Here is a 26,467-nt window from a genome sequence, read left to right as displayed (position 1 = left end):
TAGTATTTTCAAGGAGAACATGGGCAAACGGTCAGTGATTTCCTTACCGGCTGCTTAGCTACAAACCATATTTAACTAACAGGAACCACAGGGCAATCAGACCAATTGCTCTTCATAAGAACCCTAGATTCTCAAGAGATCAAAAGCCAAATTGTCTAGGAAAACCATTGCCAACTGGCTTTGTGGTAATTGTCTTACTGGAAAACAACTTCTTTTAAGCCCACTTTATTTCACAATCTAAATTCTGGTTTTTCAAATTACAAGTTAATCTGAAGGACTCTACTAAATTCTAACTGAAGTATTTCTTATCTGTGGATTAATTCTAAGCCTGACCTAATAACCACTTTCACTGAACTCCAGAACACAGAGAGCGATTTGTACAACAACGTGAGTGCCCAGCACCATTCTGGGTGCAGAGGAGAGAAGTCAATTCATTCCATACAGTGGCTGGCTTAGGGCAATACATTCTCTTAATTCTCTCCAGGCGTTTACTCAGTTTAAGCTTCGCAGATAGTAAATGAAAGGTGAGTGTGATCCTGTTTTCTACAACCGAAAAGAAAAGAACAACAAAAATGAAACAGCAAGTCACCAAAGACTTTCTGGACTTTTCAAAACAGGAATTTCTCAACCTCTTGGGGATAACTTACGAACAAGAAGTCATAAGGCAAATGACAACTGTCTAACGGGGAACTTATTACTGTAAAGATCACAAAAAAAGGTCTGTCCAAGTCACAGTTCTCATTTATACACTTAAATCTAAAGAAAACAAGGGATGTGTTGAGAACCACAAGTCAAGACGACTTACAAAAGGCTTCATTACATCATTCCATAAAACATCTCTTTAAATTAACACCTGTTCTTCACATGCAAGCACCAGTGGATTTACAACAGGGGTGAGTGAGTCAGGGGTGAAAGTGAGAGGGACGAAAACCAGGTGGATACAATAATCCAGAACAGAAAGCAATCTAAAGATAATTTCTGTTCTACCTTGCAATAAGTCCCAAGATTTTTCTTTGGGTGTTAGCCATACTCTATATTAGAAATACCTACATTTAAAATAGAACATATTTATTCATACTTGTATATTATCTGTTGCCTACACTAAGCTCCTCTTTGCCGTCAGGAAAGGTCCAGTGACTAAGGCAACCAAAGTATAAAATAACATAGAAACGGTACTAATTTCTACTGAAACCAGTCCTTTTAAGAAGATGTTTTGGGGACTTCCCTGGTGGTGCAGTGGTTAAGAATCCGCCTACCAATGCACGGGACACGGGTTTGAGCCCTGGTCCAGGAAGATCCCACATGCTGTGGAGCAACTAAGCCCGTGCACCACAACTACTGAGCCCGTGTGCCACAACTACTGAATCCCGCGCACCTAGAGCCCGTGCTCTGCAACAAGAGAAGCCACCACGATGAGAAGCCTGCACACTGCAACAAAGAGTAGTCCCCGCTCGCTGCAACTAGAGAAAGCCCGCAAGCTGCAGTGAAGACCCAATGCAGCCAAAAATAAAATAAAATAAAATAAATTAATTTTTTAAAAAATCTGCGCTTCCACTGCAGGGGGCATGGGTTCAATCCCTGGTCGGGGAACTAAGATCCCACATGCCTCATGGTATGGCCTAAGGAAAAAAAAAAGTAATAATGTTCACTGTGGAAGATTTGGAGAAATACAAAAACAAAAACCAAAAGATAAAATCACCCATATCGTATCATCACACTATCTAGAACTACAATTGACATGTTGGACATGTTGATATAATTCCTCTTAATCTATCTCAGGGTATGTATATATATTTTTTATTTCTTTCTGGAAGTTAGGATCATAGGATTTTTACAGCTTTCTATTCTCTTTTAACTCTTATTTTATAGTAAACATGTTCTATACAACGGGATGTCTGTTTAAAGCCCAGAGAACAACTGTTTGGTTTCTATTAGTGTTTTCAATATAATCCTGAAAATTCCATTAAGGGTCACAGAATTTATTTATAATTATAAGCTCCAATTTTTTTGTTCTTGCCATACCACATTCCAAAAATAACATGAGGTAACTGTAAACTCCTTAAATTAGGGAGGAGAAAAAAATGAGAAAAACTAAAAGGCAATTAATGCTAGACAAAGACACTCAATCTTCATGACATTTTCACTGTTGGATTAAAGGTGTAACGGATGACAGGGAGTCCACATTTAAATATTATAGCTTAACTATTTCACCATTGATAATTCCCCTAGACATTAAGACTTTGGAATTTCAAATTTAAAAAGATAATTCGAAATAAGTACACTTGTATAGTAAATATGTAATTTCCTTGCTTACAAATCCAAATAGTTCCTTTGTAAAGTTTAAGACTAGATGTTTGCCTTTAACAATAAAAAGTCTTTGCAGAGATCTAGTTTTGATTTCCTAAAAAGACAAAATATTAACACTTGAGTGCCCAGTGTGAACTATCCTCATTGTAATATTCAAATATATTCAATTACAAATAATAGGATTTGCTTTCATGTCAGAAACCAACACTTCTTTGCAAAAAATGGACATTGAGATATAAGAGAACTTGAATTATAGTTCCCTACTAAGGTGGCAAAACTGAATACAAGAAAGAAGTACTAAATTACTGGGGAGCACAGCTCGGAGAAGTAAGCGAAAGAACAGTTTTAATGATACTCTGGAGCACACTCAACCCCCCAAATTCTACTATCCCTCATTCTTCTTATCTCACTTTAATTCTTGGAAAAGTTCAAGAATCTTGTGCTGAGCACATGATTTTTTCCATTCCAAATCCTGACATGTGTAAAGTCTTATCACTAGCACTACTTTTGTGTAGTTATCTAATTTAAATCCAGAAACACAGAGAATAAAATGTATCAGGTTTACAGTTAAGAGTAAGAGGTGGAGACTACCAGGAATGCTAACAGCAAAAAGGAAGGAAAACCTAGTGCCTTGATCCATGAAGGACAATCAGGATGTTAAAAACAAAACCAAAAGCACTACCCAAAATCTAGTGCTCACGCAGCTACCTCTGAGAAAAAGATTCTGAAAACTATGAATTGTCAAGGCCTCTTATTTCAAATCTAATAGTGTTATGGAATTAAAAAACAAAAACAAAAACGGACATATTCTCCAAACTTCATTTGGGATAGGCAGCATATTTGATCACAAATATTTCAGATTAAAAGAACAAGGAAAAAAAAAGAACAAGAGCATAACAAACATAATTCCCTCTAAACTGAAAGTAACACAACTAGATGCGCTTTGTCAATTACTGAGTGCGAAGTTCATGGTTAAAGTTGCCTGAGAACAGGTCTGAGCTCCAGATAAAGACCACAAAAGAAACCAAATTTGAGCATCACGTGGCCCCCCACTTTGTCACGCGTGCCCTCCGCCAACCAGACACGCTCCTCTGAAGTGGTGTGGTGTAAAGCCAAGGACCAAGAGATTGACCTTGGATGGGCCTGGGTGCAAGCCCTCCCTACCATTTATCAGCTGTTTGTTTGGGAGATATTACTTGACTACGTAACAGGCTTCTCCTTTAGTAAAATGGGGAAGTATCCCTCTTTTGAAGGACTGTTATATAGGTTTTAAAAAAATAACAGATGTACAGCATCCCTCCTATATGTGCTGGGTACACCTCACTGCCGTATTGTTCCTTCCCCTCATGGCATCCCTTTCATCAGCATTTCTTATACTAAATCCATTTCCTCAATGCCCTGGGAAACATAGATTAATTAATCGGATTAGTCCTGTTAAATGATAAAGTCAGCTTTCCCTGCTTACATGCATTTTAATGGGTCTTTGTAACATCCTGAGAGGAGTTAGTAATGCTGTGATTTGGTGTGAGTGAAGGGGAGAGAGGGTTAGGTTGGTGCCCTGATCAAATATCTCCACCCGTAGTTCACCTAAGGATAGCTTCCAGGTCCTAAAAAGACTAAAGGTGAAAACACCAAGTGATATGCAAATGAATGAAAAAGATGAAAAATAAGAATCTTGGTTTAAGAGCAGTCCAAAGAACTAATGGTTATTGCTAATATTTATATAGCACTTACTATGTGCGAGGCACTCTTTTAAGTACTTGACATATTTCTTTATTCATTTCATCTTCATGACAACCCTATGAGATAGACACAATTTTTATACCCATTTTACAGAGGAGGAAAGTGAGGCACAGAATTTTAAGTGATTCACCCAAGGTCAGACAGGTAGTAAAGGCATGAAGCTGGAATCCTAAACCAAATAAGTCCGTTTTCAGAATTCCTGAACTTAATGTTACAGTGGGAGTTTTCATTGATTTTAAGTAATGCATGAGTCAACCATAATACCAAGCCAGCGTGATCTAATGATATTTTAACAGACACATATAGCATTTGAATGAAAGGATCTATTAGTCCAGCTGTAACTGGCCCACACCTAGTGATATTCTAATTGTATCACAATTTAAACGGTGCATTAAAAAACAAACACATTCAGGCAGGGGCAATCAGGGTGTGAGGAGTCCAAGAACTTGAACGTTTTTCCCAGGAAGAAGACTTGGGGAGCAGGAAGTGAGGTTAGGAGAGAAAAATATAAATTACGGAAGAGTGGCTTTTCAAATACTTGGAGATCTGAAAGGGTGAATCACTCCAGAATCAGGATCTGTTTTCCCACATCTACTCCTGGATTCTGCCCTCTGTATGTAGAGGTTCCCCACCCTGGCTGCAGATCAGAATTACAAGGGCAGATATTTTTTTAAAAATAAAATAGAAGGCTTCCCTGGTGGCGCAGTGGTTGAGAGTCCGCCTGCCGATGCAGGGGACACGGGTTCATGCCCCGGGCCGGGAAGATCCCACATATACCGCGGAGCGGCTGGGCCCGTGAGCCATGGCCGCTGAGCCTGCCGCAACGGGAGAGGCCACAACAGTGAGAGGCCCTCATACTGCAAAAAACAAACAAACAAACAAACAAACAAAATAAAATAAAATAGAGATGCCCGGGAACCAAACCAGATGCCAAATGGGAATATTGCTGAGGGTGGGAACCAGGTTTCAATACTTTAAAGCTCCTCAGACAATGCTAAGGTGTGGCCAGACTGAGAACCTTGGAACAAGAGCAGAATCAGGTCTCACCCAGGATGGACATCACAATCACCTGAGAGGCTCTGAGATGCTGGAGGCTGGTCCTTACTCTACATGTACTGAATAATCATCCCCAAGGATGGGGTCCAGGCAGTTGTAATGAAGCAGAGTCCTGTGGACACTGCATCAGGGAACTATGGCATGAGATGAGGCTGGAGAAGGGTCTGGTGTAAGCCATAAGAAGAAACAGGGAGCTTCCCTGGTGGCGCAGTGGTTGAGAGTCCGCCTGCCGATGCAGGGGACACGGGTTTGTGCCCCGGTCCGGGAAGATCCCACATGCCGCGGAGCGGCTGGGCCCGTGAGCCATGGCTGCTGAGCCTGTGCGTCCGGAGCCTGTGCTCCGCAACGGGAGAGGCCACAACAGTGAGAGGCCTGTGTACCGCAAAAAAAAAAAAAAAAAAAAAAAGAAGAAACAGGAACTCTCACCCAAGGGTAATGGGGAGTACAGTTTTAAGCAGACAAGTGACAAGTCTGTAAGCAGATGGGTTAGGGGGTCCCTGCAGAAAGTGAACCAGGAATGGCTTTCTCAACATAAGAGAAGCCATTTTGGCCTAAGCCATTTTGTGATCTACGCCTGGCTGCAATGCTTGCCCTTGAACAGGTCTCAGTAATTAATGATCTTTAAGAGAACACAGGAGTGCACAAACTGAGAAAAGGCAGTCAAACAACAGCGAAGTAATAAGGCAGAGTCCTAGTTCCTCCTCAAGAGATATACATGACAATATATCTTTGAGTTCTTCAGGAACTAAGGCCCCCATCCAGGTGAAGGATAGAACAATGATGTTGACCCTCCTGACTTCAATCAACTAAAGCTTGGACTCTGTAGACCTTTGCCCTAATTCTATGCCGAATTCCTCTCTGCCCAAGCCCCTTCATGAATATACGTGTACCCTTAGCTTAAAACTTCCCCGATTTTGCTGTTGGGGAGACACTGCTTTGGGAAAGATCCCGATGTTCTCCTTACTTGGATCTGAGCACTGTGACTCCATAACTTGCACTTGTAACCTCTATGCCAGACTGCCTGCCAGCCTGAGGCCAGGAAGAGCCTGGGCTTTTGATCACCAGTGTGTCCTCCCCTTCACTCCCGCAGCATCCAGCAGGATGCCCAGCTCATAACAGATACTCAAAAAAACATATGGAATGAATAAACCACTGGTATGAATTACAGCTACACTGACTGCACCAGATTCTCCTAGGCAAGGACACTGTGTCCAGTAAGAAGTATTCTGAGAAGCAGACCAACTCTTTCAGTTTTGCTGTTTGAAAAATTCAAGGATGACCCTTCAGTGACCTTTCAATAAGAGTAAAACCACAGCAACTCTCCCAGTTCAAAAACATACACCAGGGCTTCCCGGGTGGCGCAGTAGTTAGGAGTCTGCCTGCCAATGCAGGGGACACACGTTCAAGCCCTGGTCCAGGAAGATCCCACATGCCATGGAGCAACTAAGCTCGTGTGCCACAGCTGCTGAGCCTACACTCTACAGCCCGCGAGCCACAACTACTGAGCCCGCGTGCCACAACTACTGAAGCCCACATGCCTAGAGCCCATGCTCCACAACAAGAGAAGCCACTGCAATGAGAAGCCCGTGCAACGCAACAAAGGGTGGCCCCACTCACCGCAACTAGAGAAAGCCCGCGCACAGCAACAAAGACCCAACACAACCAAGAATAAATAAATAAAATAAATAAATTTAAAAATATATATAAATAAAATTTTAAAAAAAAAACATACATACACCAGCTTCACACTGTCCCACCCAAAATCTTTACCCCAGGCTAAGGCTCCCCAACTCCTCAGCCAACTTTGGCCCCTCCAGCTCCTCTCTCCAGCCTCAAGATGGCTTTCAAAATGTCAAGTCAACTCATCTCCCCCTCGCCCTCACCTCCACCCCCACAGACTTTGCTCCTTTCTCAAAGATGCTCTTGCCTAAAATGTTTTTCCCCTTGGTGGCATTATATGTCCCTTTCTTGTCTCCGCTGGAGAGGCATTCCCTAACCCTACCCATAGTCCAACCACTGCTTCAACTGGGAATGCCCACAGTACTTAGGTATGTGGCTGAGGCTTTTTTTTGGTTTTGATTCCATCTCCTCCATCTGACCCTCACATATATCATTCTGATACCAAATTTAAGACACCAAATGAGCATTTCCTTTATAGCTTCCTTTACTCACACATATAAACACCACCTCCACTGCAAAAGTTCCTACTGAACACTCACCGATGGCTACAATACTGAAAAGTATGGCACCAATACGCAACCGCATCTAGGAAAACAAGATTAGCTCTACCCTGTATGATTGGTTACCTAGAATTTGGAGGTTTTTCTAGAGAGAAGCAAAGCATCCTTCCAATGAGCTTTGAATGCTGAGGGACTCACCCTCACAGGAATCAGAGGCAAGCTACCAACTTTTACAAACAGGAGTTTAGTCTTTGAGAAACAACTGTTAAGTTGGGCAAGCAAACCATCATGTCAAAATTTCCAGGCTTAAAGGCAACAAAGGGAGGAGGAGGGCAAGCTGCTGGGGAAGAAAAAGCCTGTAAGTACTGTTATCTTTGGTCAAAGCCCAAATAAAAGAGTCAAAAAGCATCCATTGATCTAGAATGCTATGTAAGTTAGAAATAAATTCTTTTAAGACAGACAAATAAAGCAGAGAAAGGGAACTTAAATTTCTAAATCTCAGTGTCACAGACCCACAATATAGTTCAACACTTATTGAAGAGAAGGAAGAACCTTTTCTTCAATTTATTCAGGTCACTTTCCCTGTAAGAGATATTAAGGTAATCTTGGTCACTTAGCATGGAGCACCGTATAACTGGGGCTGAGAATCCATATCCATGGATCCTGTGTTAGAACTCCTTCCTTCAAAGTAACTATGGTTTGGGGGCAGAACTTCAAATTCAAAGGGCATTTGTGGTGGTTGCCACACACATTAGAATGCCCCCAATTCTCCCATACTACTCCTGTTGGGAGAAGGGGTCTTTGTTCCCTTTCGTTGAATCTAGCTAAACCCATGACTGCTCCAACCAACAGAAGTATTGATATGCAACTATAAAGGCCTAATTCTCTCAGAAAGCTCATTTTCCAGAAACCAACCAACATCCTGTGAGAAACCCAAGGCCAGAGAGGTCACACAGAGGCAGCTTTGATTCATCCTGGCCCAGCCATCAGATATGTGAGTGAAGCAGCTTCCTGATGATAACTGCCCCCAGATGTTCAAGTCTTCCCAGTGAGGCCTCAGACGTTGTGGAGCAAAGACAAGCCATCTCTGCCGTGCTATCCAAATCCCTGCCCACAGAATCTGTCAGCACAATAAAATGGTTGCTGCTTTATGCTACTAAATTTCAGCTGGTTTATGGCACTTGGTGACTAGAACATTTTTACTAACATAGTGATGGAATACCATCTTGATAGAGTCCAACTTCCGTGAGAAAGGAATTTGGAGTTTTAAAGGGAAAGGCTTTGCTTTTAAAACTCTTTCACTAGTTAATCTCTTCTTTCCTTTATGCACGCATTTTCTAAATGATTCATCCAGTCTCACTCCTTCAAAATAACATCTGACAATCCCCAAATTTACATCTCCAGCCCTAGCCTTTCCCATGAACTCGAGTCCTCTATCTCACTGCCTACTCAATATCTCCACTTGGGTGTCTAACAACATCCCAAATTTAATGTACCCCACACTAACCCTTTCATTAAAAACCTCTCCCTGGACTTCCCTGGTGGTGCAGTGGTTAAGAATCCACCTGCCAATGCAGGAGACATGGGTTTGATCCCTGGTCCGGGAAGATCCCACATGCCACGGAGCAACTAAGCCCATGAGCCACAACTACTGAGCCTGTGCTCTGAAGCCTGTGAGCCACAACTACTGAGCCCGTGAGCCACAACTACTGAAGCCTAGAGCCCGTGCTCCACAACAAGAGAAGCCATCACAATGAGAAGCCTGCGCACTGCAACAAACAGTAGCCCCCGCTCACCGCAACTAGAGAAAGCCCGCGTGCAGCAAAGAAGACCCAACACAGCCAAAAATAAATAAATTAATTAATTTTTTTAAAAAAACCTCTCCCACCCAACTTCCCCTCCAATCTTCCCCATTTTAGCAAATGACACCTCCACTCTTGCATGTGCTCACACTAAAAACCTTTAATATAAGCCGACTCCTCTTCCTCCTTCTCTCTGCTTCTCTCCCCCCAACATCCAATCCATTAACAAATCCTGTGGACTCTACCTTCAAAACATACCTAGAGGGCTTCCCTGGTGGCGTAGTGGTTGAGAATCTGCCTGCCAATGCAGGGGACACGGGTTCGAGCCCTGGTCTGGGAAGATCCCACATGCCGCGGAGCAACTAGGCCCGTGTGCCACAACTACTGAGCCTGCGCGTCTGCAGCCTGTGCTCCGCAACAAGAGAGGCCACGATAGTGAGAGGCCCACACACAGCGATGAAGAGTGGTCCCCACTTGCCGCAACTAGAGAAAGCCCTCGCACAGAAACCAAGACAGCCAAAATATAAATTAATTAATTAATTTAAAAAAAAAACACATATCTAGAATGTGAACAATTCTCACTACCTCCCCTGCGACAATCTTAATCCAAGCCGCCATCAGCTCTCACCTAAACTACTGAACTAAACTCCTGACTGATGCTTGATGCTCTCACTCCTGTCCCGCTACAGTCTATTCTCCACATTATAGATCTTTTCAAAATATAAGTCAGATCATTTCATTCCTCTGCTCAAAACCCACTCAGAAGAAGATCCAAACTCCCACCATGGTCCACCAGAGAGCCAGTCCATTTTGCCCTGGGTGCCTCTCTGACCTCTCCCACTGCTCATTTCTGCTTCTGGAACACACCACACCCATTTCTGCCCTAGGCCTTTTGTACCTTCTTCTCTCTCCTGGAAAGCTCTTCCCCTGGACAGCTACCTGGCTCTCTCCCTCACTTCATTCGGGTCTCTGTGCAAATGTCCCTTGACACCACTATCGAAAACAGCACATCTACCCCTGCGGAATTTTTCTTCACATACTCATCACCATCCGATACGCCATAGATTTCTTTTTTGTTTCTCTCCTCCATCACCACCTGCTAGGGATATGAGCTCCAGGAGAACAGACTTTCTTCTGTTCACTGCTACTTCCCCAGTACCTAGAGAATGCTCAAATAACTGTTGAATAAAGGAATGAAAATTAATAAGTTAAAAAAATCTGTAACATACTTTTAGCACAAAGACTGAAATACCGTAAGCAGCTAACTAACTTCACATAATGGCATAAGCTAGTCTTCCTTAAGCATGAGCTAATAGGTACAATAATTCATAAAAATTTTCTATAAGTGACCAAGCAGATATGTAGTTTCCCAACAGAAGAATTTATATGAAAATGTAAGCATCACAAAAATTTTCTTTTACTATAAGGCTTTTCCCATCAAGCTAAACTGTTACACAGTAGAGTTGTTACTCCTTAAATCGCAATAATGAGACTTTAGCTCCCTGCCACCATCTAAAAGGGGACATTACATGACATGAGCCTGTTGGTAGTACCGGAGAACTGAAGAAATTATATAACTAAATACTGACATATAGACACTGAAATGAGGTATCTCATAAAACATAAAACCACTCGGATGAGTAAGTTTATTTTGAGATACTCCCAAAGTGAAAGGTCTAAGACCCAACCTAGAATCAGTAGTAAACCTCTTTACACAGGAAATCTATTGCCTGCTTTTCAACGCTGTACCCTCAAGACACTTGGGCTCCAACTCAATAACAAAAAGCAGATAGTTGTTGTTATTGTTGTTGTTGTTTAAGAGCTCTTAAAATATATAAAATCCAACCTCTTCACTTCACAGGCATGGAAATAGACCACTGACATGACCATTGGGAACAACATCCAATAATCAGTCTAGTGTTGTTTCCACCACAAAACAGGGCAAGGAGTAGGTCAAGCCTTCAATTTTACAACTAGAAAGATACGACTAGAATGGTGGGGAAAAGTCTGATTACGAAGAGAAAATCTTCTATCCAGGCAGAAAAAAAGGGTCACAGTTGCTATTCTTCTGAAGAATATGTTGGGGTCTGAAAAAAAAGGTTATCACATAACTGTGACCTCAGTAGACAAAAATGCACAGAAACAAAATATATCATTTTCTCAGAGGTTTTCTTTTATTTTCTTCCTCAGTTTTATTGAGCTATAATTGACATATAACATTGTATTCATTTTAGGTATACAACACAGTGATTTGAAATATGTGTATATTGTGAACTGCTTACCACAGTAAGTTTAGTTAACATCCATCACTTCACAAAGTTAGTTTTTTTTTCTTGTGATGAGAACTTTTAAGGTCTACTCTCTTCACAACTTCCAAACATACAAGGGAGTTAGTTCCCTGGTGGCCTAGTGGTTAGGATTCTGGGCTTTCACTGCCATGGCCCAGGTTCAATCCTTGGTTGGGGAACTGAGATCCCGCATAGCTGTTCAGTGCAGCCAAAATTAAAAACAAAACAAAACAAACAAAAAATGAACAAACTAAAAAAAACCATACAATACAGTGTGGTTAAGTATGGTCATCATGCTATACACTACATCTCCATCTCAGAGGCTTTCCAGCCAACTTGTGACATTTAGAAGGCCACATGTAGAGGTATCAGTGGTTCACTGAACATTTGAGTGCCTCTTTCCCAGGCGCTTTGCTAAGCCCCAAGGAACACAGAATTGGAGAATTCATAGTCTCTCTGCCAGAGTGAGAGGAATGCACAGGTCCAGGGTGTACTCCTGGAAGATAACTCCAAAATAACAAGGTGAATGGTTTTCCTGGGACTTGTCCAAACTCGTCCCTCCTGTCAAGGAAGATACAGTTTTGAAAGAAAGGCAGACAAATAACAAGGTAATTACATGGAAATGGAGTGGTGCTATACTTTACAAGGTACACTGGCTTTCCAAGGTACAGTAGCTCTGCAGGAGAGCTGGTAATGCTAGAGAGGAAGGGATAGCCAGTCCAAGCAGAGGGACCAGCATGTGCAAACACAGGGGTGCTCAAGAGGACATGACACAGATCTCCTGGTTAAACATGACCCACAGGCCTTCTAAAGTGACAGTAAAGCAGGGGCAATGGGTACAAACCCACAAGGACAAAGAATGGGAAATGAGATGACACTGGACAAAAGATGTCAGTAAAATTCTGGAATCCAGAAAGCAGACTGATGATAACTGCCTAGCACAGCTGAGAAAACTGAACAGTAAGTGTATGCTGTATAACCCTGAAAAAGCTCAAAGTTGGAGGCGGTAGGTATGGTTGAAGGGACGGATAAGAAGTTTGGCTAAAAATAGGAGAATTGGTTGAAAAATCTGTATAAAAAACATTTAGATCCTCCAGATAACTACCTTTCCCCGAACCCAGCAGAAGACAGAAAGAATACTTTTGAAGAAAACCTCCAACATGAGAGAGAGAGATGAACAAAAGAAAAGAGGAATTCAGGAATCAGAAAATACTAGGCGTATACAAAAATTTCACAAAACTATAAATAATATCCTCAAAGAGACAAATTATATATGTCTCAGGAATAAGATAAAAATGAAGATGAAAATGGCAACTGAGAAAGGACTCTTGAAATTGAGAATGACACCCAGAATTTAAAACTAAATAGATGGGTTGAAAGAGCCAAGGAAACCTCCTGGAATATAATCCACAACAAAAAAGATGGAAAACAGAAGCAGAGGGGAAATAAAACACAACTCAGATGATCTGTCCACAAGATCCAATATCTGACCAAGAGGATTCACAGAAAAAGAGAAGGGGAAAATGGTAAAGTGGGAATTATCAAAGAAATAATAAGAATTTCCCTTTCCAGATTGAAAGGGACCCATCTAGAACCCAATCCAATGAATGAAAATAAACCCACATGAAGGCACATTCTGTGAAATTTCAGAACAGTGGGAATGAAGAAGTCATATAAACTTCCAGAGAAAAGAACCAGGTCTCTTGGAGAGGATCAGAAATCAGAACAGCATCAAACTTTCAACACAGGGACTTCCCTGGTGGCACAGTGGTTAAGAATCCGCCTGCCAATGCAGGGAACTCAGGTTTGAGCCCTGGTCCCGGAAGATCCCACACGCTGTGGAGCAGCTAAGCCCGTGCACCACGACTACTGAGCCCACGTGCCACAACTGAAGCCCGTGCGCCTAGAGCCCGTGCTCCACAACAAGAGAAGCCACTGCAGTGAGAAGCCCGCGCACCACAACAAAGAGTAGCCCCCACTCGCCGCAACTAGAGAAAGCCCACGCGCAGCAACGCAGACCCAACACAGCCAAAAAAAAAAAACTTTCAACACAGACACTGAAAGATTCAAAGCCAACTGAGCCAACAATGCCTTCGAAATGATGAACAAATGATTCAGTGCCCACCCAAACGATCATTCAAGTGTGAAGAAAGAATAAAGAGATTTCAGATGCTCAAAAGAAAATTTACTTCCCAGGCACCTTTTCCTGATAGCGTGTTACTAGAATTTGTGGTTCAGCAAATGAAGCAATCAAGCCAGAAAGAGGAAGACGCGAGATCTAGGAAAAAGGGAATCTGACATAGGAGAGTAATAAAAGGAGACCCAGATTGCAGCAGGATGATGGGGTGAGAGGGATGTCAAGAAAATGATGACTAGATTGTCAATGTGTTTAAATATCTGAAGTAAACTGCCAGGCATTTGAGAGAACTGCTGGAACATTTGGGGAAAGTTAGCAATAAGTATAAGAAAACTAAATCAATTTTTAAGATAAAAACATTAACTCCGGGCTTCCCTGGTGGCGCAGTGGTTGAGAGTCCGCCTGCCGATGCAGGGGACACGGGTTCGTGCCCCGGTCTGGGAAGATCCCACGTGCCGCGGAGCGGCTGGGCCCGTGAGCCATGGCTGTTGAGCCTGTGCGTCCGGAGCCTGTGCTCCGCAACGGGAGAGGCCACAACAGTGAGAGGCCCATGTAACGCAAAAAAAAAAAAAAAAAAAAAAAAAAAAAAAAAAACATTAACTCCAGAAAAAACAAATATTTACATGAGAAAGGAAATGTAATCATAGTACACTACTTGGCTTATCAGTGAACAATACTTCTTTAGTCAAAATAAAATGCATGATTTAGTGGTTTAACTAAAGTGGTTTAAAGATTATGATGATAAAAAAATAAAAATAAAAAATAAAAATTATTATTTCATTGTGTGGTATGGGAAGGAAGAGCGGTGGTGAAAGAAAACCTTCACCAATAGTAAAAGGAAGTAAAAAGGTGTCTAAGATTTGATATTTCAAAAGGAGCAGTGTATCAGGGGATGGGGAGATAAACTGGGAGATTGGGACTGACATATACACACTACTATATACAAAATAGATAACTAAAAAGAACCTGCTGTAGAGTACAGGGAACTCTACTCAACACTCTGTAATGGCCTATATGGGAAAAGAATCTACAAAAGAGTGGATATATGTACATGTACAACTGAGCACTTTGCTGTACATCGGAAACACAACATTGTCAATCAACTATACTCCAAAAAAAATTTTTTTTAAATAGCAGCATAAGTTTATTGCCTAGAAGCACAGAAGTAAATACCCCCCCAAAAAAGCTAAATGCTTTCAAAGCAGCTGTCTCTGGGAAGCAATACTTGGAAATGAGAATGGATGGGACAGGTGACTATTGTTTTCAACATGAGTCTTTCAATACTCTTCAGGTTCTAAATTATTTGTATGCATTACTCTGGAGAAAAATTTAAACTGTGTTTTAAGGTGAAATGCTTAGTACCAAAATAAAATAAAATTGATGCAACATCATTTTATGTTCTCTCAGAAGGAGCCTACTTACTCTTATCACTGACCCATTCATTTGTTCATTCATTAAAAAAAAAAAAATACAAAAACCCTTCAGGGACTTCCCTGGTGGCGCAGTGGTTGAGAGTCCACCTGCCGATTCAGGGGACACAGGTTCGTGTCCCGGTCTGGGAAGATCCCACATGCTGCGGAGCGGTTGGGCCCGTGAGTCATGGCCGCTGAGCCTGCGCATCCAGAGCCTGTGCTCCGCAACAGGAGAGGCCACAACAGTGAGAGGCCCACGTACTGCAAAAAAAAAAAAACCCTTCAGTAGTATAGAGTGGTGAACAGGACAGATGGGCCTCTTCCTTCCTTGAGATGGAGGAAGACAGACAAGTAAATGAGGATGATAATTACCACTTGTGATAAGAGCAGTAAAGATGTAGGATAGTGAGTGACTGGGGTCATACTTCAGATATGGCATCTGGAAGGATGTAAGCTATTTGTTCTGACTCCTAAAGGAAAAGGGACCTTATTATGTTAAAAATCTCAGATTGGAGTTTCCAGGACCAAAGAGAGTGTAAATTCAAATCTTAAAATGGACAGGCCTATGCTTAGGAATTCTTTTAGACTTGGCCGACTCCTCACCAAGAGCAAGACCCTGTCTGCTGCCTAGAGGGGCTGTTAAACTAAAAATCTTTAGCAATGGGGATAGGGAAATGCCCCCCACACCCACACCCATCATAGGCTGACTTCTCCCTTATTTTGGTGCGATTCCATTTGATTTTTGCCCCTGAAGATTTCCCTAATTTCCTGGAGAGCTCAGTGTATCCAACATTTCTTGGTGTTTTGTAGGGGAGGTTTTCAGGGTATCTAGTCTACCATAGAGCAGGACCAGAAGTCAGGACGAGATAAGTAAAGGAATTTAGGAAAACTTTAGAGGTAGAACCAGCAGCAGGACTTGCTGATGATTTGAAGAGAAGCAGAGGTATGAGAGAAAGGGGGAATTAAGGCTATTCCTAGGTTTTTGGCTTGTACCATGGGCTAGGTGATGATGCCATTTACTTAGATGGGGAAAGCTGAGTGGGGAAAAGGGCACAAGCTTGTGGTCAGAAAGCTTAAGAGTTCTGTTTCTTGGGGGGAGGTTTAAATTAGGAGCATGGGATTAACAGATATACACCACTATATATAAAATAAACAACAAGGATTTACTTTATAGCCCAGGGAACCATATTCAGTATCTTGTAATAACCTATAATAGTAAAGAATCTGAAAATATTTATATATATATTTAACTGAATCACTTTGCTGTACACCTGAAACTAACACAATACTGTAAATTAATTACTTCATTTTTTTTTAATTTATTTTTTTGGCTGCACCACGCAGCATGTGGGATCTTAGTTCCCCAACCAGCGATCAAACCTGTGCCCCCTGCATTGGAAGCGTGAAGTCTTAACCACTGGACCGCCAGGGAAGTCCCCAACTACTTCAATTCTTTAAAAAAAGAGTTATGTTTTAGACAAGATAAATAGGAGATAACTACAACTGTCCAAGGGGAAATGTCAATTAAGCATCAGGACACAGGAATTGGGAGCCTGGAGACACCTGGGTTGGAGATACGCCCTTGGTAGTCAGTCACCAGGATGGAGATGATAAAGTCAAAATAATGGATAAGATAACCTATGGAGAGAATATAGAAAAAGAGGAGAAAAGAGAGCCCCAGACAGAGGCCTGAGGCACTTCAACATTAGTGTTCAGGGAGATGAACCAGGAAAGGCAAGCAGGAAAGACCAGCAAGACTGAAGAAAAACCAGGGGAAATGTTGTCACAGAAGCCGAGAAGAGAATGTTTTAAGAAAAAAAAAAAAGATGCTCAGCTATGTCCAATACCACGAAAAGGGTGAGCAGGGTGGTGACACCAGTATCCCCTCAACTTGGTGACCCCCCAACCCACCATCCTTACTCCTTCCTTCAGTTAGGATCTAGCAATACTGCTCCTTGATATTTACCCTAATGAGCTGAAAAGTTACGTCTATACAAAAACCTGCACGAGTACTTACAGCAACTTCATTCTTAATCGCCAAAACTTGGAAACAATCAAGATGTCCTTCGATAGGTGAATGGATAAACGAACCGTGGTACATACAGACAATGGAACATTATTCAGCAATAAAAAGAAATGTACTCTCAAGCCTTGAAAAGACATGGGGAATCTGAATGAATGTTGCCAAGCGAAAGAAGGCAGTCTGAAATGGCTACATACTGTATGATTCCAACTGTATGACATTCTGGAAAAGATAAAACTATGCAGATATTAAAAAAGATCAGTGGGGCTTCCCTGGTGGCGCAGTGGTTGAGAGTCCGCCTGCCGATGCAGGGGACACGGGTTCGTGCCCCGGTCCGGGAAGATCCCACATATACCGCGGAGCGGCTGGGCCCGTGAGCCATGGCCGCTGAGCCTGCGCGTCCGGAGCCTGTGCTCTGCAACGGGAGAGGCCACAACAGTGAGAGGCCCGCGCGTACCGCAAAAAAAAAAATCCCCAGAAGAATAAATATTGAGATATGGCTTCAGAATGCTTTGATTATTCCACCTGCCCCTGTGCACAAGACAGTGACCATCCTAATTACGTTCTATTTTGGTTAATGTTTCAATAAACTTGCTTTCCCTAAACCTACTGATAAAAAGAGGCCCAAAGGCAAAGTCGGTCTGAGATTAAATATTTATTGTGTCTAAACCACAAGTAGAAAGAAATTCGAAGGTCAACGATTTTAATGCTAATTCGATGGATGATTGCACTTTGCTTGGTTTAGAGGAGAGGTAATTACACAGCTAACATCTGGGGTTTGAGGTTTTGAGGACTACATTTGGGTGAATTGCGGGGTGGGGGTGAGGAGAGAACAAAAGGAAAGTCTCCTGATTTTAGACTCTGTCAGGAAAAGCATTTGCTCAGAAGTAAAAACAAAATTAACATTAGAAAAGAAGCGAAAACATGCATTTTAAGAAGCTTTCACCTAAGCAGGTGCTCAAGGTCACACTCAAATCCTCCAATTCTCATAACAAGAATGAGAGGTCAGGCTGCCACAAACTAATAAAATCAATCAACAAAGCGGGAAAACAGTCGGTTCACAGCAGACCAGGCAGGGTTTTCCTAAATGCGGCTCACCTTCAATAATCTCAATCAGTCTTCAGAAACGGCTTCAACAAAAACTACCCAAACATCCCCCTAATAATTTGCACTCCCCCTCCACAATAGGGAAGCCATTTATTTACCAGAAGGTTTACTTTCTCTTTCAAACTCTGCTGGCTTCCTCCTGCCCCACATTCGGCCAAGAAACAGCGGGGAGGCCTTTCCTCTCCAGCCTTCTCTGACCCCAAACTGGAGAGCTGGTGCGAGAGAACCCGTTTCATGGAAGTGCTGAGTGGCTCTTCTTAAACCACAAGGCTGTTTTGAGTATTTGTTTGCAAAAGAAAGTTACAAGACAGGAAAGCAAAGCTCAACTCCTCCAATGAAAACACACGCGCGCGCGCACACACACACACAGATGTGAAGGGACAAATCACTTCCCAGCCTCGTACGGATCACTCACTCTACTTAGGATGCTGCTTCACCCCCCCAAGCTGCATGCTGTCCCACCGTCCTTGCCTGACTCCCGTACCCCTGAAACCTTTCATATTATCTGCACTTTTTGTATCAAGAAGAACTCCAAGGGACTGTTCAAATCCTAAGTGGTCATAAAAATTTAATGTGTTGAATATTACTTCAAATAAATGGGCCAATCAGAAGATGCAAAGAGACATATGTATGACAAGGGCATCTGTGTAAACAGGAATTTACGGTTGGCCTTGTCTATTCCTTTTACGTGATAGACTTCATTTCCTCCACCACAGTGTAAATCCCCCTCATCCCTATTCATTTAGCTTTTTTCCTATTAGGTTAGAATCTCCTGATTACTCCTTCTTTCCTCTGGGTCATTAAAGGTTACTGTGAATCATAACTGGCCCGACTTTATAGTTAGATAGATACTGCAGTTTTTAATAGTAGTAATTATTAAGCACTCCAATTTTAGCTATCTCCCAAGCACTGTGCAAAGTACTTCATATACGTTGCTTCAAATCTTGCTCAATCCTCACAAATCCCTTACAATTGGACCTGGCATTTGCATTTTATGGACAGAGAAACTGAAACCTGGAGAAGTTAAAGCAACTGACCCAAGATCTAAGAGGCGCTGGATCTGGGATTAAAGCCCAGGAAGTCTGATCTCATCGCCATTCTTTTAACTCTTATTGCAACTGTGGACCATGAAACCCTCAAACTCACCGCCCAAACATTTCAACACTACAGTTACAGTTACCTTAGGAAAACTCAAAACATAAGTTCCTTGTTTGATGTAGTTAAAAAGTCAGGGAAAAGTTCAGTGATTAGGAAAGTCATTTATTCATATGGATGGGGCGGGGGGGTAGCAGAAAGGAAAGCCAGACAATCTCAAGCTTATTTTATTTGGGGGGCAGATCTGCCTTCCTTATTATTCTTTTATTAGGCTGTTAAAAAGGAATTTGCGGGGTTTCCCTGGTGGCGCAGTTGTTAAGAATCCACCTGCCAATGCAGGGCACACGGGTTCAAGCCCTGGTCCGGGAAGATCCCACATGCCACGGAGCCACTAAGCCCGTGCGCCACAACTACTGAGCCTGCGCTCTAGAGCCCGTGCTCTACAACAGGAGAAGCCACCGCAGTGAGCAGCCTGTGCACCACAGCGAGCAGTAGCCCCTGCTCGCCGCAACTAAAGAAAGCCCACGCACAGCAACAGACCCAACGTAGCCAAAAAAAATAAAAATAGATTTATTTTTTTTAAAAAAGGAATTTGCAATAAAATTGTCCAAGGTAAATTGTTAAGTAGAAAAAGCTGCAAAAAAGCTGGAGAAACATACACCAAATTAATAAGACATATATATAAAACATACAGTTTATATTTCTACAAATATAAATTTATTTACAATAGCATGCATTACTTTCATACACAGGACAAAACAACTTAATGACACTTGAACCCAATTATTAGCAGAAGAGAAGGGCTAAGAGCCGTAGCTTCCTTTCCCCCCAGTTCTCCTAAATTAAGAACTTCTACCTATAGCTCCCTGAACACACTATGCTGTTTTAAGCCTCTGCACGCTCACGTTCCCTCAGCCTTGAATGCAACTATTCACCACTCAGCTTTGTTGGGAGAATTCCTACCGATCCTACAAAACCATTTTCAGGTGTTCCCATGTGAATACCCCTCTGTGATAAACCCTTTCTCTCACCCCTAAAAAGAGTTAATCTCCTGGTAATGTGTACCAGGCATTATGCTAAGTATTTTACCTGCATTCTCTCCTGGAGTCTTCAACAGCCCTAGGAGATAAGTACTATTATCCTATCCTTTTACAGATAAGAAAACTGAGGTTCAGATTCTGACTAGCAAGTGGCAGATCCAAGATCCAATCCCAGATGTGTCTGACTCCAGAGTCTGACCTCTGAACCACTGTGTTGTCATCTTCCCAACACTAAGTCCATACTGACGCAGCACATACCCCAGCCCGACAACACCACTTCCGGTTCTGTGAAAACAGGGACCATAGTGCATTATCCTTGGATCCTGCCTAGCACAATAATTAGCTCTCAATATATAATATGCCTGCTTATCTGAACTGAGTTGTGATAATACTGATATAGGGAGAACTGACCGTAACAGAAATTTTCTTGCATATGCTATTCCTTTTAAAAACTGGAGACATTTCAAACAACTTACCACCAAAGTACCATCTAGCATTCCTGACAAAAGTGCCCCGTGCAGTAAGCCAAGGTTCCTTGCAACAAATGTGTAACCACAATATTAATTTTTTTCACCATAACCAACAAAGACTGAAGTGTGAAGTAGCCCAGGGATGTCATCTTGCTGGACCTCACCAAGGCTGCTCCAGGACACCAGGAGTTCTCCAGGATTTGGGGATGTCCTTCAAGTGCTCTTTGGCTGGTTGTTACACATGACCCAAAAGTTATGATAAATTTTTTTAAATATGGAAGACAGAAAATGTGAGTGGACATTTGTAGCCAATTAAAAATCCTCAAAGAGCACTTCTGCACTTAACAACACAAATCTGATAAGTCAGGACCCCTCTTTTTTTTTTTTTTTTTTTTTTTTGCAGTACGCGGGCCTCTTACTGTTGTGGCCTCTCCCGTTACGGAGCACAGGCTCCGGACGTGCAGGCTCAGCGGCCATGGCTCACGGGCCCAGCCGCTCCACAGCATGTGGGATCTTCCTGGACCGGGGCACGAACCCACGTCCCCTGCATCGGCAGGCGGACTCTCAACCACTGCACCACCAGGGACACCCAGGACCCCTCTTTTTGAGTGCTGGCCCAGTGTATAAGGTCAGCTTCAGTGACAACTCCCCTAGGGCAGAGGCCATATGTACCGACTTACTTTGTACAAGTTAACCAAGGTCAGGCATGGGGTAGGCACTCCATAATTAAACACCAGTATTCAGCCTCAAAAATCTTTAAATTCCTTGGTCTTGCATTCAAGACCTCTTATATGCAGGCACTCCTTCTCCCCTACTTACCTTCCTAATCTACCAGGATTTTGTTTGTGTTATATCACCATACCTCCTCACCCCAAATTCTTTATATCTGTCAAATGCCAACGATTATTTGGGCCCCAGATCAAAGCTCTCAGTTAGCAAGAAGACTTCTAGACAACTGCAAGCCTCATAACCAATCCTTCTTCTGAAGACCTGTAGCGCTTAGTGAAGCACTGTCCAACAGAACTTTCTAAGATAATGGAAATGTCCTATATCTGGGCTATATGTTTTTAAATATATAATAGCTACCTTGTTGGACAGCACAGGCTTAATGTCTCACCATCTCTTTGAGGAAAACATGTTGCACTACATGGATAAAGCATTTATGAAGCTGCCTCAGTAGACCTCAAGTTCTGTAAACAAGGCGTCTTGTTCCTCATAGCAACTTTCACAAAGTTGTAAAAAGTAAATATTTGTTGATTTGGACATCACCTCTGAGAAAGCCATAAGATTAAAAGGTGCCAGACTCGGCATCTGTAATGATGGCCACCACCTCTGCCCCATCTCACCATCTGAATGTCAAGACGTGCAGAGGCAGGGAGGAGAAAGCAACTTTCTGGAGACACAAATGACCACTGATCAAGCCACAAGGCACTTTGGTTTAAATGACATTTAGGTCATGACTGTCCTTCACCTACAAACTTGCCTAAATAAATATCTCTTTCCATTAGCAAACAGTTAAATTCTGATGGTAAATTATGCACACTAAAAAGTTAGCTACTTGTGGGGAGGGACGGATTGGGAGTTTGGGATTGACAGGTACACACTGCTATATTTACAATAGATAACCAACAAGGACCTACTGTATAGCACAGGGAATGCTGCTCACCATTCTGTAATAACCTAAATGGGAAAAGAATTTGAAAAACAATAGATACATGTCTATGTATAACTGAGTCACTTTGCTGTACACCTGAAACTAACACAACACTGTTAATCAACTATGCTCCAATATAAAATATTTTTTAAAAAAAGTTACTTCCCCAGTTAGACATAGCAGTTAGATAGGAAACAAGACAAAACCAAACCCAAAAACCTAAGGAAACCCCATCTGTACATCATTTTTCACCTGTTTATTAAATACCTCCCTTGGAGTCTTACAGACTACTGGTGGTACTTCATTGTCTAGGTATATGTCAGAATTTCACTGACACCTTTCCCAGCAGAGCCTAGTCACTTTAAATCAAGATCTAATACTTAAGCACAGATAGTCAAAAGCAAAGAAAATATACAGAAGGTACAAATTCCACCACTATGACACTCTGCTGCCCCAGGCAAGTGTTTTGTTCCTTTGATCTCAATTTCCTTATCTACAAAACAGAGTTATGGTTATATGAACTATCTACCCTTTGTGGGTCAAGTCATAACTGTGGATATTTCTAGATGGCTATTCTTCCCAAAAGAACTACATATAAAAGATTTATGAATTTTCTAGTGGTTCTTTGTGGTGGACACGCTAGCAGATATAGAGATTAAGATCAAGTCTCTAACATCTACATTTTTTGTCTTGTTTTGTTTTGTTTTGAAGACTTCTTTCCTCCATCCCACTGTGCAAATGTCACTGCAAAAATTCTACTAGTACCCCAGTCTGGCACATGTAATAAGGAAATAAATGTGTTGACTCAGGGAACAGATATATTTAATATAAAACAGAAAACTGGATGAATCAAGTCATAACACATTCTAAATCCACATATAAAAGATTGAGATAATTTACTGTTCTGATTTATTCAAACCAATGCTGTATCAGCCCAGCCAGCCAAAAAATTACAACCCACACACAGAATAAATATACCCTTTAGATGCACACACAATAAAAACCAGCAGGGACACATTACATACATTTTTAATAAGAATAAGTGTGTCAGTACCATACATCCACCTGATATAACACAGAGGGATGTGGACTAAACATGGAAAAAACAACTTGGGTGATGGTTTGAATTTTGCTAACTTAAGTGCAACCACACCCCCAAACACAGGTAAAGTTTGCACACATGACTTGGCCAAGGCCAGCCTGTCTTCGTTTCCCTCTCCTCTGCATTTACCCAAGATCTTGGCTCTGAGACAGAAAACTCCCACTCTGGATTGGTTCATTCCGTCCTATGCAATTAAGCAACACCACAATCCAGTAAACGCAAGGGCTCAATTATTTATCTTCTGGCCAAGTCTACCAGGTGTTTATAAAAGAACAATGTCAAGGAGGAAATAGGTTTATTTCCCTCTAGAGCTGGCTTGATGGGGTTTTATTCTGTATTTTTAGAAGGGGGAGGAGGGAATCACGACTTTAACCTGGAAAAAGACGGGAGGGAATTTAGAAAGAGTACAAGGCTGTCAATTTCCCTACAGGAAACTAGATTCTTATGCAATCAATAATCCTACCCACAACCAACCAGTCCATGAGGCTGTAGGGGGAAGACACCTATTCCTACCTCCTCCAGGGAGGCACAGCTGGCTCCTAAAGGAGCGGGAACAGGGCAAGGCGGAGGAAGTGGCTCAGCCGGGAGCCGCCGGGCCCCGCCGGGGGGCGGGGAGGAGGCGCTTGCCAACCCGCCCCACCAACCTCTGTGGAGATCTCCGCCGGCGTGACAGTCGCTCCTGTGGCCGGAACGTCCCCACAGCCCGAGGGAGCAGGAAGTTGGGGGGCTGTCCCTCACTCCTGCCCCCCCCACCCTAGAGTGCCCTCGCCCCACAGTCCTCCCCCTCCAGCCCATTCTCTCTCTTCCTCGGCGTCTCCCCTTTCTCCAAAGAACGAAACTTCCTTCCAGCGTACCCTGTCCCTTCAGCGGCCGGCTCCTGTCATCCCGGGGAGTTGTCCCTTCAGAGCGACCCGCCGTTTCTCCTCGTATCCCCCCGACCCACTGAGGTTTCCATCCACTACTCCCCCAAACATCCCAGAGGCTCCCAGCGCCCACCCCCCGCCCCCGTCCGGGGATGCCCAGGCCTGGAGGCCGTCGGGGGGCAGCCCCACCCTTAATCCCCTTCACCTGCTGCTCGGGCTGAGGCCCGACTGGCCGGGGCTGCGCTTGCGCAGGGGTGCGGGCCGCGGGGTCCCTCAGGCCGCGGAGTCTCGCCTAGCAGATGTGGGGTGAGCGCCGAGCTGGGGTTCTTGTCAAGGATCCGGTTCGGGCTCGCTCCCTCCGCGGCGACGTCGGAACCCCAGGCTCCCCCTACCAGTCTACGCTGCCCCAGCTCCGGAAACCGCTGAATTACAGTCCCTCCAGCCAATCCCCGCCCAGCCCCGCCGGGCCGCGACATGCCGCTCATGCATAATTCATGCGACTGCCAGTTTTCTCGGCCACCCAGAGGCCCTGGTGAGTGTACTGTACAACTGATGCCCCACCCACCGGCCAATAAGAAGAGCCTCTTGGAGAAAGGGCGGAGCCAACAGAAGGCTGGGAACGCCCCTGTTCTGGCTGTTCCGAGGGCGTAGTGCTCCTCCCTCCGCAACAGCAGGGGAAGAACCAAGGCCTTGGGCAGAGAGGCCCGGGGGGAGGGAGGGAAGATGACCGGAATGTCCTGCTAAAAACTCAGCTGAGTTCCTGGCAGTGCGTGACGTCAAGACACTTTAAATGCCCCTGATGCGGCTGTCTTTTGCCTGCTCTCCCTTTTCCCGGCCCTTGACACCACGTGGGGGCGAGGTCGGGAGCCACTTACCACGTGGGAATCAGCCAGTTAGACAGTCCCCAGGTATCGCCAGATCCTCTAGGGGCCCAAGGCCTGAATTGGGTTTCTGGGGACAGCAAAAAGAACATGGGTGACTCCTGCCTGCTTTGAACTTCAGTTTTTGCGTGAGTCGGGACACACACACCCGGAAACATGACGTGGAAATAGAGTAATTACTAGAGTGCGTGGGGAGAGGGTAGTGGATTTAACCCAGTGCTGCGTTCCGTCTTCGCTTCGAGCATCAAAGGCCAACGGCTCGCACACTGGCCGGTTCAAGGGAATGAGGAGTCAGTACAGATGAAGAATGACACATATACACATTGTTTTTATGCGTCTGAGTTGAAATACTTGAAATTGTGTGACTTTTTCTTTTTCGCCTTATCTACTTCGAATGCCAGTTTTACTGCATTAAAACAAGTAGTTTATAGGAAATGTAGACATTTTACCTTACATAATAGAGGATGTACTTTGCATAATAGTGTGATTGTGTGTGTGTGTGTGTGAAGACTATCAGGGTTTTTAAAAAATAACAGCTATTAGTGTGTGTTTGTGTTTGTTGTGTTTGTTTAGTACAAAGAGGTAGTAAGATGAAATCTAAAAAGGGCCTGTTATCTCACCACCCAAATAAACCCTGATGACAGTTTTTTCAATGAAACTCACACGTTTGTGGTTAGAAAATTCAGACAGTTAAGAAAAGTCAAAAATTAAAACTGAAAATCTCCCCCCTTCCCCCACCAATCCTTCTCCCCAAGGATAGCTATTCTTATTCATTTCTGGTGAGAAAACCAATGACTCCTAACCCTTGGGGGATCATAGATACTTCTGAGGGTTTGCTGGTGACTATGGAGTCTAGTCCCAGAAATATTCAGCGTGAGCTTTTACTCACAAATTCTCCTGGTTCCCCAATTTAGACCCTTGGACCACCTTATATGCAAGTCAGAGGTGAGAGCATCTATAGGGCAAATGGTAGGGTCACTCATGGTGGGACTGAGAGTTTCCTATTGCCCTCCTGTAGGCCCAGCCCAGCGTGGAAATTGCTATATGTGTCCGTAGTGTGTGTGTGTGTGTGTGTGTGTGTGTGTGTGTGTGTGTTGGTGGCTGCATTTATCTTAATCTTCACTTCAGGACAGATATCCCCCACCTTCCACTTCACCTAAACTCTGCTTTAGCTGTGCTCTCCCATGCAGTTGACTATCTCCTTAACAATATAGGGTCTGGGACTTCCCTGGTGGTGCAGTGGATTTGAGAGTCCACATCTCGTAACTTTGTTCCATCCACTCAAACCCTGCCCTCCTCCCTGACTC

General features: G+C 43.3%; 1 protein-coding gene across 5 annotated transcripts in view; it reads right to left on the bottom strand.

The window, feature by feature from the left end:
• STAT3 (signal transducer and activator of transcription 3) overlaps positions 1–25,208 on the bottom strand; it is a gene marked incomplete at its 5' end in the record, with an annotated part of 60,777 nt that extends 35,569 nt beyond the window's left edge. For 3 of the 5 annotated variants that reach the window (XM_081220389.1, XM_081220388.1, XM_081220390.1), the window contains one exon: positions 24,485–24,764. In XM_081220389.1, coding sequence (XP_081076515.1) covers positions 24,485–24,764 — 280 coding nt within the window. Of the gene's footprint in view, positions 1–24,484; positions 24,765–25,154 lie in introns of those variants that run through there. The other 2 variants (XM_081220391.1, XM_081220387.1) reach the window with 2 other exon arrangements.
• Positions 25,209–26,467: the final 1,259 nt, after the last annotated feature.

Source organism: Mesoplodon bidens, assembly GCF_964165515.1.
Source record: "Mesoplodon bidens genome assembly, chromosome: 19".
In the NCBI taxonomy this organism is placed as follows: Eukaryota; Metazoa; Chordata; class Mammalia; order Artiodactyla; family Ziphiidae; genus Mesoplodon; species Mesoplodon bidens.
The sequence above is the reverse complement of the archived record's forward strand: the minus strand, read 5'-3'. Positions and strand labels throughout refer to the sequence as shown.